We start from the raw sequence: 13,094 nt of genomic DNA on the forward strand, positions 1-13,094 counted from the left end.
TTTATTTTACCTGGAACAAGGATACCATATAGGTCGTTGATGTCAGGTGTGGAGTCACAGCATTTGCAACTTGGGTTAAAAACAAGTCCTACGGGGCATTGCTGGATGTGTGTCCTCCCACTGGAACAGCTGTAGAAAGAACGTGAGCTATAATGGTAGGCATAAAGCCCATCTGCCTTTCCAATGCAAAATGTACCAGGATCAGCAGTGGTAGTTGGTGTAGTAATTGGGATGGTGGTTGGTGTGGCAGTTGGTGTGGTAATTGGGATGGTGGTTGGTGTGGTAGTTGGTTCTGCTCTGGTGTCACAGCATTTGCAACTTGGGTTGAACACAAGACTTGTGGGGCATTGTTGGATGTGCGTCCTCCCATGGGCACAGTTGAAGAAAGAACGTGGGTTGTAATGGTTGGCATAAAGCCCGTCTGCCTTTCCAACACAAAAAGTACCAGGATCAGGTGTGGTAGTTGGTATAGTAGTCGGTGTGGTAGTTGGTATAGTAGTTGGTGTAGTTGGTATAGTAGTCGGTGTGGTAGTTGGTGTGGTGGTCGGTGTGGTAATTGGCGCTGTTGTGGTGTCACAGCATTTGCAACTTGGGTTGAACACAAGACCTGCGGGGCATTGTTGGAGGTACGTCCTCCCATGGGCACAGTTGTAAAAAGAATTTGGGTCATCAGGGTTGGCATGAACTCCATCTGCCTTTCCACTGCAGAAACTTCTAGGATTAGCTGGAGTGGCCATGGTTGTAGAATCTGAATGAGAATGTAAGCAAATACCTCATGAATTTCCAATAACCCTGTTGACATAGTGATTTTAAAGACCCCCTAAACCAAAAATTGTTTTTTTTTTAATTATTAACATGTCGATGTTTGGATTCTGCTACAAGACATTTCAGCAGCGAAGTTGCTAATGCACGCCATAACTGAGCATTTTGGATTTGAAAATGCAGTTTCAAAGCCAGAGTCTGAAAAAGTTGGATTCAGTTTTTCAGCACCCAGTCAGGTTTAATACGTCAGAATCCCTAGCAACCAATCAATTTTAATCAAAAAATAGTCATAGAAGAGCATTTTTATGAATTTTTAAAATGCCTCTTTAGGGTGACTTTAAAGGGATAGTTCAACATTTTGGCAAATTGGCCCATTGCCATAATCGCTATAGTCATAGCAGTAGGTTCATTACCTTTAATTGTAGGTGTAAGCTATTTTCAGTACGGCGGAGCGCAGCAGCTGGCTGCTCAGAGCTACGCTATGGAGGCTAACGGAATTTCTTGGTTTCCCTCATTAAACTCATCAAATTCAACATCCCAAAACTCCACAGCGCTTTTGTAGACAAGTTGTGACCTGCACAACCACCACGCTATGAGATAATGACGGAACGATACGAAACGGAGCCGTTTTCGAGGTAAATACAGGGTAAATACGGAGACTGCTTGCTGAAAAACTGTCCCTGAACGCAACGCGCATCAGCGGTTTTGTATGAATTTACCTCGAAAACGGCTCCGTTTCGTATCGTTCCGTCATTATCTCATAGCGTGGTGGTTGTGCAGCTCACAACTTGTCTACAAAAGCGCTGTGGAGTTTTGGGATGTTGAATTTGATGAGTTTAATGAGGGAAACCAAGAAATTCCGTTAGCCTCCATAGCGTAGCTCTGAGCAGCCAGCTGCTGCGCTCCGCCGTACTGAAAATAGCTTACACCTACAATTAAAGGTAATGAACCTACTGCTATGACTATAGCGATTATGGCAATGGGCCAATTTGCCAAAATGTTGAACTATCCCTTTAAAACTGTTGACTAGGATAACCTAATGCATGTTATAAACTTACCCAAGCTGGCGATGATCAAGCAGAGACCTTCAAAGTGAAAAAAAAAACAAACAAAGTTTATCAGGTCATCTCATCCACATTTTTTCCATATTTTTTTTCCAACAGCAGAAAGAAATTATTTTCGAAAACCTTTTCAATTGATCATTGCACCTTACCTATGGTCACGGGTAGCTTGCACATGGTGTCGCTATGTAACTAGAAGGAAACAGAAGAAGTCAAACATTATCTTAATTTGTGACATGTTCCTACCATTTCCCACTGTGAACTACGGGTGTAACAGTTTTGACTGAACCAGAAAACCTAGGTTCAAAGGTTTAGAAACTCCTTCTGTCTTCCTGAGCCTCAGTTCACCTCAGTTCACTGTCTCAAACCCACTGAGACAATCACGCACAAAACTTACATAATTATACTTCCACATTTCACCACTGTTTAAAAAAAAGATTAATTAAAGAAAATGGCAAATGTGCGAGTTGAGTAAAAATGTACTTGCACTGTCTCAAATTTTAGGGGCAAAATGCACCATGTGGACCCCTGAAAAGTTTTTTTTTTTTTTTTTTTTTACAAGTTTTTTGAAAACCAAGGTTTGAACCGAATGGTGAGTCAAAAGCCAAAGTTTGAACCAAACAGTGGGTTAGATGAACTGTTACATCCATACTGTGAGAAGTCAAAAGCAACCTTAAATAATGGTCATAGTATAGTCACAATGGTTATGACACACAAATATAAAAACAGTAAGCACAAAAATTACAGCAACAAATTTTTGTACTCAATAGGTGAGTCTGAGCAGCTGAGTAGGAGGATTGGAGCAAGCATAGTAGAATACATATTAACAATTAAAAATCTGCAGAAAAAAACTTGAAGGAAACAGTGCAGGTTACTTACAAGGACAAAGTCGAAAGAAGCTGTGCCGTCTTCCTCCTCCTGGGAATGATGGAGGGCTGATGAATGGTCTGGCTTTTGTATTAGTCTTGCTAACTCTTAGGGTGTGGAACTTAAATGGGATTGAATGAGCTGCAGATGTGGTGTTTTTTGTCAAGAATGTCACAAGCAATCAGCAACAATCACTAATAATCAGCATGTCATTATCAGTTCTTTTTGACTCTTTATTTTAAAAGATCATAAAATTGCATTAATTACACTGGCAGTGTAATTATGTAATTATGTTAGTCATTTGGCTGATCTGCAACTTTGGTCCAGACTAAAAAGAGAGAAACTTACAGAGTAGACATTTTCAAGTTTTTCACTAGTTTAGGTAGTTTTGTAAAGAATAGTTTATTGTATCCACCATCCACCTCTTAAACAAACCACCTGCTAAATCTTAAATAGACTTTAGTCTTTTGGAGATCATTTATCTACTGGTTTTTAGGATCTTTTAGAAGTCCCCAAGACACTCTGCACTTTATAGACTCTTATACTTATTTATTTTTATATTTATTGTAGATTTACCCCCCTCCTTTCTTAGTTGCAATCAAGCAACAAGGGCTGTGCAATATCTGGTCTATGTATGAACTGTACCCACTCAGGAGTGAATGGAATTTTTTTAATGTTATTTATATGTACTGTTATGTCTGTCTTGTGTTTTTATGATATGTAGCTACTGGAGGCATTGATTGTCCAAGGCAAATTTCCCTCTGGGGACAATAAAGTTTATATTTATTTAAACTTTGTTGAAGCTGTAGGTGAGCAGCGGTGATATGGATATCTGACACAAAGCAATTATGATGCTTCAAAGATGCCTGTCCTCCTTCATTCTTGAGCATCAGTGAAAAAAACAAAAAAAATGTTGAACATTTGAACTATGAAGTTCAATCAACTTCATTAGTGCCATGAAAGATAGGTAAACCATATTTGCACAGAAATTTGTGTTGTATGACAGCTCTACAAGCATCACATTTCTGCATTATATGTACAGTAACACATCTCAAACACTCATATTTGACAAAAAAAACAAACAAAAAAACATACACACTCACATACAGACGTAAACATGTGTTGGGAATTAGTAAAAAATTAATTGTACAACATTAATAATCTCACAAAGTCTTCCATTCCTCCCCAAAATCACATCATCTCTCAACAGAACAAAGACATCCACTCTGAATTAAAGCATAGATCTTAGGATAAGTATCTGGCAAGGCAACTTAACTTGACTGTTGCCTTTGTCAACAAGGCATTTCAAAGTGTTTTACATAAGACAACATAGTAATAAGAAAATCTATAAATAGCACGAGAAATAAAATAAAAAAAGAGGAGGATCAGGGAATTATGGCAGTTTCCAACAAATTAACAACAGCAAATACATTTTGAAGGAAATGGGAACAAAATGTGTTTTTATTACTGTAATGATAAAATGTTTAGTTACATTGATCGCAAATTGCAAATGTTGCAGAATTGAATAGTAGAAAAAATTATGTTTGTGTAGTTCTGCGAATTAGGGTGTTAATTCTCCCAATTTCAGTTCAGTTTCAGTATTAGCAGCATTTTCACATTTTGTATAGCATGCTATGAAGCACCTTGACCCATAATGTGTCATGGCCTTTAGTTTTTATGCTCGTCACCTTCCTTGAAAACTTGTAGTCTTAAAGTGTTTGCTTGTTTTTAAGCCCCTATTTAAATCATGGTTTAAACCATTTGAATCTTAATGAAGTTTGTCATTAAATTACACATACAATTCCTAGTGAATCCTGTGTTTTCTCAGCAGCGACTCCTCTAGCTACCTCAGATCACACCTTTTTGTCTTCCAGCCAATGGTTGATCTTTGCAGATTTGCCTTTTGCCGTTACACTTTTTTCTTTTTTTAATGCTGTTCGCTCCAATGACCACATCACCCCAGTCCTCCAAAACCTTCACTGGCTTTGTGTTCCTACCATATACAGAATCAAAATCCTTCTTCTCACCTTTAAAGCACTCCACAACCTGTTGCTCCTCTGATGCCAACCTCTTGTCACTACTCCCTGCTATGACCAAGCATCGGACCTGGGCTAGAGCCTTCAGCATCGCTGCCCCCTCCTTCTGGAACTCTCTCCCCAAATCCATCCACAACGGCACCGACCTGTCCACCTTTAAGACCCTTGTCAAAACCCACCTTTTCAAGCCAGCTTTCAAAGTTTAATATTGCCTACCGTATTTTAATGCCTAATTGTTTTCATGTGTTTGTTAGTTTTTTTGTTCAACTGTTTCTTAGATATCTCCTGTGTTGCTTTTTCTTATTGCTCCCCGTGCAGTGTATTTGTGTTCCTTGAAAAGTGCTTATTATAAAATGTATGATTATTAGTACTGTCAAAGTTAACACATTAATTTTGGCAGTCAATTTTAAACATTTAACGTGTTCTCGTCAGGGCTTCCCCACAACGAGCAAGCGACTGGAGGAGAGTGAGGTGAGTTTGGTTTTCGTCTCTTTTCATGCAAAGTTAGCGGGTGTTTGATGAATTGTATTATGTGCTGGGACACTATTTTCAATTCAATTCAATTCAATTCAACTTTATTTATAAAGCGCATTTCACGCATAAGGCAGACTCAATGTGCTTCACAACAGGTATACATCATTATAGTAAAAACTGTCAAAAAATCAATTAGAAATCAATCGGAGAGTGCAAGTGCAAGTAAACATTATGTATGCCATCTTCACCACTTAAACTCACACATGCACACTAGGGCTGTAGCCGATATCCAAGTACTTGAGTACCCACTCGGCTTAGGCGGTATCCGAGTGCCATTTCACTACTCGGATACTGATGAGTAGTCTGATTTTGACAGAAAGTGGCGCCTCTTAATTTTGAAATGTTTTTGAGGTGATAGAATGATAATCTTGTAATGTGGTTGTAATGTTGATAGGACTTTTGAATTTAGATTGCTGTCTATAATTAGGCTACACCCAGATTCCTTGCTTCAGTTTTGCTGTCGAGAGAGAGTTGAGATGTGCTGCGATATATTTGTACTGTTGCTGAAGTTTGGTGCTGTTCTGAGCATTATTTGTGGCTATAGTGGCTTCTTTGATGGCGGTTGGTTGGAGGAATCAACAGCAGTGTATTGTTATCGTGCGGTCTTTGCTGAAGTTGCTACAACTATAGAAGCTTGCGGTCAGCAAACTTGACCTCTCGAGGGAGGGGGGTGTTACTCGGTGACACGGTGTGCTAGACCATGGGTTTAATTTACACCGGAATATCCCTTTAAGTATAAAAATGTAATTAATTTATTGATAAATGAATCGCGATTAATTTGTTAACCTTTTTAATCGATTGACAGCCCTAATTATTATTATATGTATTGTCAGTGATTGGAAAACAGAAATTCTTGTGATAAGTTAGTCTTTACCTTGTTGATAGTTTTATATTTAGGTAACTGAACGATTCTTAAGTCCAGTGTAGTGTTAGTGTTGGGGAGAGGAATTCAAGATGGTCCTGAACAGATATTGTTCCCTGTGGAAGCTGTCCAGTTTAGGCACAATTTAAAGTGCACAGTGCATTTTTGTTAAATTATACAGTATGGTATCTGCACTCAACACATGGACAGAAAAATATATCTCACAATGGAGAACTAATGGTTGTCGGTCTGACTTGAAAATATTAATGCAGACATGTGTAATGAAATAAAATGTAAATTTTATTTAGACAGGGACAGTGCAAAATAAAACATCAATGTAGTATAAAACAAGGAGTGATTTACTATACCAGGTTTACAGAATTCAATAAAAATGGTATAAAAGAACACCACACCATGAAATTATACAAACATTATCATCACCACATCCCAGCCTACCTACCTAATCATGTTGATTCACATACTATGTACAATATACCCCCCCCCCACAACTTTCACAATGTGTGCAGTGCAATATATAAATATAGTGTGATAAAACTAGATAGAATTGAATTGAATTGAATACAATGTTCCCTCAACCCCAGCTCCCTACTCTCAGCCACCACACACACAATATAAAAAGTTTGGTGTGACAGTATCCAAGATTTTATTAAACATAAAAAGATTTTAAAATTTAGTAAATTATATTTTTGAAGTCATATGTTGATGAGTGAAGCTTAATAAAAGCACACAAAAAACATTGAGTATTTTCTGACAAAAAACAACAGTGAAAAATTGTGAGTGTATACATATGCTTTGACAATACTCCATGTTTGTTGGTATGGATCAATATTACTGGTTATATAGAATGGAACTGTGATACTCTTTAGGGGAAATCACAGCATTGGCAATTGATGTTAAAAATGAGACCTGTTGGGCATTGTTGGATGTATGTCCTCCCATGGGCACAGTTGTAAAATGAATTTGTGTCATTAGGGTTGGCGTGAAGCCCATCTGCCTTTCCAATGCAGAAATTGCCTGGATTGGTTGTAGTAGTTGGAGTAATAGCTGTCGTTGTAGTGACTGTGGTAGTGGGTGTGGTAGTTGGTGCTGTTGTGAAGTCACAACATTCACAGTTTGAATTGAACAAAAGACCTGCGGGGCATTGTTGGATATGCGTCCTCCCATGGCCACAGTTGTAAAAAGAATTCGGGTCATTAGGGTTGGTGTAAACCCCATCTGCCTTTCCACTGCAGAAATTGTCAGGGCCAGTTGTGAAGTCACAACATTTGCAATTGGGATTGAAGACAAGACTTGCAGGGCATTGGTGGATGTGTGTCCTCCCATGGGCACAGTTATAAAAAGAATTTGGGTCATTAGGGTTGGCATGAACCCCACCTGCCTTTCCACTGCAGAAATTGTCAGGATTAGTTGTGGTAGTGGGTGTGGTAGGCAGCGTGGTAGTTGGTGTGGTAGTTGGAGTAGTAGTAGGTGTAGTAGTCGGTGTGGTAGTTGCTGTTGTGAAGTCACAGCATTGGCAATTTGAGTTGAACACAAGACCTGTGGCACATTGTTGCAGGTGTGTCCTTCCATTGGCACAGTTGTAAAAAGAATTTGGGTCATTAGGGTTGACATGCAGCCCATCTGCCTTTCCACTGCAGAAATTGTTGGGGTCCGTTGTGGTAGTCAGCGTTGTAGTTGGTGTGGTAGTTGGTGTTGTAGTTGGTGTGGTAGTTGGCGTGGTAATTGCTGTTGTGAAGTCACAGCATTGGCAATTTGAGTTGAAGACAAGACCTGTGGCACATTGTTGCAGGTGTGTCCTTCCATTGGCACAGTTGTAAAACGAATTCGGGTCATTGGGGTTGGCGTGAACTCCATCTGCCTTTCCACTGCAGAAATTGTTAGGATCGGTTGTGGTAGTTGGTGTGGTAGTTGGTGTGGTAGTGGGTGTGGTTGTTGGAGTAGTAGTTGGTGTGGTAGTTGGCGTTGTAGTTGGTGTAGTAGTTGGCGTGGTAGTAGGTGTAGTAGTCGGCGTTGTAATTGCTGTTGTGAAGTCACAGCATTGGCAATTTGAGTTGAAGACAAGACCTGTAGCACATTGTTGCAGGTGTGTCCTCCCATTGGCACAGTTGTAAAAAGAATTTGGGTCATTAGGGTTGGCGTGAACCCCATCTGCCTTTCCACTGCAGAAATTGTTAGGGTCAGTTGTGGTAGTGGGCGTTGTAGTTGGTGGAGTTGTTGGCGTGGTAGTTGGTGTGGTAGTCGGTGTGGTAGTTAGTGTGGTAGTTCGCGTAGTAGTCGGCGTGGTAATTGCTGTTGTGAAGTCACAGCATTGGCAATTTGAGTTGAAGACGAGACCTGAGGCACATTGTTGCAGGTGTGTTCTTCCATTAGCACAGTTGTAAAAAGAATTTGGGTCATTAGGGTTGGCGTGAACCCCATCTGCCTTTCCACTGCAGAAATTGTTAGGATCAGTTGTGGTAGTGGGTGTAGTAGTTGGCGTCGTAGTGGGTGTGGTAGTTGGAGTAGTAGTTGGTGTAGTAGTCGGTGTGGTAGTTGGTGGAGTATTTAACGTTATAACTGCTGTTGTGAAGTCACAGCATTGGCAATTTGAGTTGAAGACAAGACCTGTGGCACATTGTTGTAGGTGTGTCCTTCCATTGGCACAGTTGTAAAAAGAATTTGGGTCATTAGGGTTGGCGTGAACTCCATCTGCCTTTCCACTGCAGAAATTGTTAGGATCAATTGTGGTAGTGGGTGTAGTAGTTGGTGTGGTAGTGGGTGTGGTAGTTGGCGTAGTAGTTGGCGTAGTAGTGGGTGTAGTAGTTGGTGTAGTAGTCGGTGTGGTAGTTGGCGTAGTAGTGGGTGTAGTAGTTGGTGTAGTAGTCGGTGTGGTAATTGCTGTTGTGAAGTCACAGCATTGGCAATTTGAGTTGAAGACAAGACCTGTGGCACATTGTTGCAGGTGTGTTCTTCCATTGGCACAGTTGTAAAAAGAATTTGGGTCATTAGGGTTGGCGTGAACCCCATCTGCCTTTCCACTACAGAAATTGTTAGGATCAGTTGTGGTAGTGGGTGTAGCAGTTGGCGTAGTAGTTGGTGTGGTAGTGGGTGTGGTAGTTGGCGTAGTAGTGGGTGTGGTAGTCGGTGTGGTAGTTGGCGTTGTAGTTGGTGTAGTTATTGGCGTGGTAGTTGGCGTAGTAGTAGGTGTAGTAGTTGGCGTGGTAATTGCTGTTGTGAAGTCACAGCATTGGCAATTTGAGTTGAAGACGAGACCTGTGGCACATTGTTGCAGGTGTGTCCTTCCATTGGCACAGTTGTAAAAAGAATTTGGGTCATTAGGGTTGGCGTGAACCCCATCTGCCTTTCCACTGCAGAAATTGTTAGGATCGGATGTGGTAGTTGGTGTGGTAGTTGGCGTTGTAGTTGGTGTAGTTGTTGGCGTGGTAGTTGGTGTGGTAGTCGGTGTAGTTGTTGTGGTAGTTGGTGTGGTAGTTGGCGTTGTAGTTGGTGTAGTAGTTGGCATGGTAGTAGGTGTAGTAGTCGGCGTAGTAATTGCTGTTGTGAAGTCACAGCATTGGCAATTTGAGTTGAAGACGAGACCTGTAGCACATTGTTGCAGGTGTGTCCTCCCATTGGCACAGTTGTAAAAAGAATTTGGGTCGTTAGGGTTGGCGTGAACCCCATCTGCCTTTCCACTGCAGAAATTGTTAGGATCGGATGTGGTAGTTGGCGTTGTAGTTGTTGGTGTAGTTGTTGGCGTGGTAGTTGGTGTGGTAGTTGGTTCTGTTCTGGTGTCACAGCATTCGCAACTTGGGTTGAACACAAGACCTGCCGGGCATTGTTGGAGAAATGTAATCCCATGGGCACAGTTGTAAAATGAATTTGGGTCATCAGGGTTGGCGTGAACTCCATCTGCCTTTCCAGTGCAGAAACTGCTAACTGGTGTGGCCGTGGTTGGAGAATCTGAAAGAGAATGGGAGCATAAACTACCAATTAACCATGCAGTATCATAATTGTTTTCCATTAATATCAATGAGCATGACTAATTAGATCTCTAAACATATAGAGCATGCACCATATGATCAGCTAAAAGCAGTAATGAAAATCTAAGATTTTAACATCATTGTAACTAAAGAAAATTAAAAGCCATAATCTCACTGCAGAATACAAGAGCCATTGTGTTTTCCAGGTTTCATCAAATCTTTGGTTTCCTAACAATTGTTGGCACAGTGATTAACTAATGCATGTTATGAACTTACCCAAGCTGGCGATGATCAGGCAGAGACCTTCAAAGTGACAGATTTTGTAATGAAGAGGTTAAAAACAAATCTTATCAGGTCAGCTCATCCATATTACAATAAACAAACAAATACAATTGTTTCAAACAGCAGAAAGAAAGTATTTCATTTGATCATTACCTGTGGTCAGAAGTAGCTTGCACATGGTGTCGCTATATAACTAGAAGGAAACAAAAGAAGTCAAACATTAAGTTATCTCAATTTGTGACATGTTCCCACCATTTCCCATTGTGAGCAGTCAAAAGCAACCGTATAATGGTCATAATGTATCACAATGTGTATAATACACAAGCATAATAATAGTAAACACAAAAAATAAAGCAATTAAGTGTTTACTGTGAATGTGGATTCCACCTTACATGAGTCTGAGTTAGAGGACTGGAGCAGGCACAGCAGAATACATATCAACACTTAAAAATTTGCACACACACAACAATAAAAATAAAGCAGAAAGTCAGAGAAACAGGGTACTTACTGTACATGGACGAAGTCGAAAGAAGAATGCTGGCTGCTGAAAGGTCTGGCTTATATATTGGCCTGCTAACTCTCAGGAATGCATAGAATTGCATAGAATTAAATGAGGTGGAGATGTTTTTTGTCAAGAATGTTCACAGTTGTCAGACTCTAATAAGTCCTTATCAGTTCTTTCTTTCAAAAGCTCATTAAATTACAATAATTACACTGACAATGTAATTGATTATAATGATGTTTACTCTGACAAAAATATTCCAATAGCTGTTTGACAGATTTTCATCCCCAAAAAAAAAATAATAAAGAAAAATAAAGAAAAACTGAAATGGTGAGTATAAAAATTAAGATTATGGGTCCTAGATATCTCTTTGTTAATATTAGTTTTTTCCTCAGAGTAACCACAGAGCTGTATTGTTGTTGAGGGTTTTTATTGGGCTTCATTATACCATTTTTGACTTGAATTCAAAACCATCTGGGAAAAAAAATCTGACTAGACATTTTCTCATCAAGTTTTCAGGGTCTTTAAGTAGACTGTAAAGAATGGTTTATTGAAGAGATTCTGGTTTTTGTTAAAGCCGTAGGTGAGCAGTGTTGATATGGATACATGATACAAAGCAATTATGGTGCTTTAAAGGTGCCTGTCCTTCCTCATTCTTCAGAAACAGTGAAAAAGACCAAGAACAATTTTGAACATTTGAAGTATGAAGTTCAGTCAGCTTCTTTATTGTTGTTTAAGTAGGCTACTGCCATGTAAGATAAGAGAAACCTAAGTTGTCCGTTTGCACAAAAATTGGTGTCACGTTTCTGCATTATACATAGTACAACTCAAACACTCATTTAAAAAAAAGGAAAAAGAATTTGCCATGACACGTGAACACGTGTTGGCAATTAGTAAGAAATGATATATTATACAGCATTAATGGTCGTTCATTAGTCCGCAAAATCACGTCATCTAATTATTAATTAAACTAATTAATTAGAATTAACTGGCCCGATTTCAACCAAATTTCTGCGTTGGATTGCATTTCAAGTTTTGGAGACACCCGACCTCTCACTTTCTCATGATATACTCAAACCCTCAAACTTTAAATTGTGTTGATTAGACCTCTTAATCACACTCCAGGATGTCAGTGCCGATACCTGTGAAAGACAAGAGTGTAAATAGACATCCTGAGTAGGGGGGCTGACCCCTCAGACAAAAGATGTAAATCACACCCTAGAAATGGACCTTCCCTCAACTATAAATGTTTAGGTTTTCCCCAGGTTCAGGGTCTTTCTTTGCCATCTCCGTTAGGGTGAGGATTGACCTTTCTTTGCAAGGAAATAAAAAGCTTGTCGGCCGACAAAGTCTCTATTTCATTATTCACCAACAGCAAACAGCTAAAAATTTTCACGACACCATATCGAGGTGGAGCTTATCTTAGCCACAGACCATGAGAAGCAACGTCCCTGGTTCATGTCCTGTCTGGGACGTCTGTGTTGCTCCCTTCACTTCCTGTCCACACCAAGGTCATTATAGTTTTAAAATGTTCATTAGTTTTTATTTTTATTTAGTTTTTCAGTTTTCTTTTTTTTAATATCAGTCTAGTTTCAGTGAGTTCAACAAGGAGTTTTTATGTTAGAGGAATTGACTAGTTTTTATTTAGTCTTAGTTGTAGTTGTCCAGGTTTTACGAGAAAGCCTTTGTCAGACCTCTGAAGATGAACTTTTTCTCTTTTAGTTGCATCCATCCCATAATGTTCCCATCAGTCCTCATCAGGTTCCATTCACTCTTATCTACCGTCCCATATTGAGCTGTGGCATTTTCTTCCTGCAGCTTTAGACATCGACAAGAAAACTACAACTAAGCTGCTGTTATCTGACTCTACTTAACTGCAGTTTAGCACTGATACCTGGAGTTTATATTTCTTTTTTTTCTATTTTATACGTTTTTAGAAAAAATGTCTTTTTTATTTTTATTTCACTTTACTAGATTATTATTTCACTGCTAGTTTTAGTTTTAGTGAACTATAGCCTAATAACCCCGGTCTACAGTCAGCTGTTTATAAAGACACCATCTTTAAATGGTTTGTTAAATCTCTTTATATATTTACATCCAGATCTCAAACATTAGATAAATGTTTTGCAATTCTTAGCTATAAGGTGTTCATTAATCTGTATGTCACAGTGAAATTCCTCTGCTGTGTTTCAGTGTTTCACGTTT

At 39.4% G+C, this 13,094-nt stretch overlaps 1 protein-coding gene across 1 annotated transcript; it reads right to left on the reverse strand.

Annotated features, from left to right (window-relative positions):
* Window positions 1–201: 201 nt before the first annotated feature.
* On the reverse strand, window positions 202–10,565 carry LOC146985135 (uncharacterized). Its single transcript, XM_085783240.1, has 11 exons — window positions 10,541–10,565; window positions 9,492–9,677; window positions 9,165–9,350; window positions 8,866–9,020; window positions 8,574–8,712; window positions 8,304–8,432; window positions 7,964–8,162; window positions 7,768–7,868; window positions 7,434–7,634; window positions 435–748; window positions 202–297 (listed from the first exon to the last, which is right to left on the reverse strand). The coding sequence occupies exons 1-11, from the start codon at window positions 10,563–10,565 to the stop codon at window positions 202–204; spliced, it is 1,731 nt and encodes a 576-aa protein (XP_085639366.1).
* Between the last annotated feature and the right edge of the window lie 2,529 nt (window positions 10,566–13,094).

This window comes from Trachurus japonicus, chromosome 7, assembly GCF_045865225.1.
Source record: "Trachurus japonicus isolate A0001 chromosome 7, Traja_1.0".
Lineage (NCBI taxonomy): Eukaryota > Metazoa > Chordata > Actinopteri > Carangiformes > Carangidae > Trachurus > Trachurus japonicus.

What these genes read in the sequence shown, in the direction of transcription:
- LOC146985135 (XM_085783240.1), bottom strand. Translation starts at nt 10,565, where the DNA reads ATGTGCAAGCTACTTCTGACCACAG. An exon ending in CTACTACACCCACTACCACA is followed by an intron (nt 8,713 to 8,865) that starts ATTGATCCTAAC and finishes CAATGCTGTGAC; the next exon opens with TTCACAACAGCAGTTATAAC. An exon ending in AACCCCAATGACCCGAATTC is followed by an intron (nt 7,869 to 7,963) that starts GTTTTACAACTG and finishes ACTTCACAACAG; the next exon opens with CAATTACCACGCCAACTACC.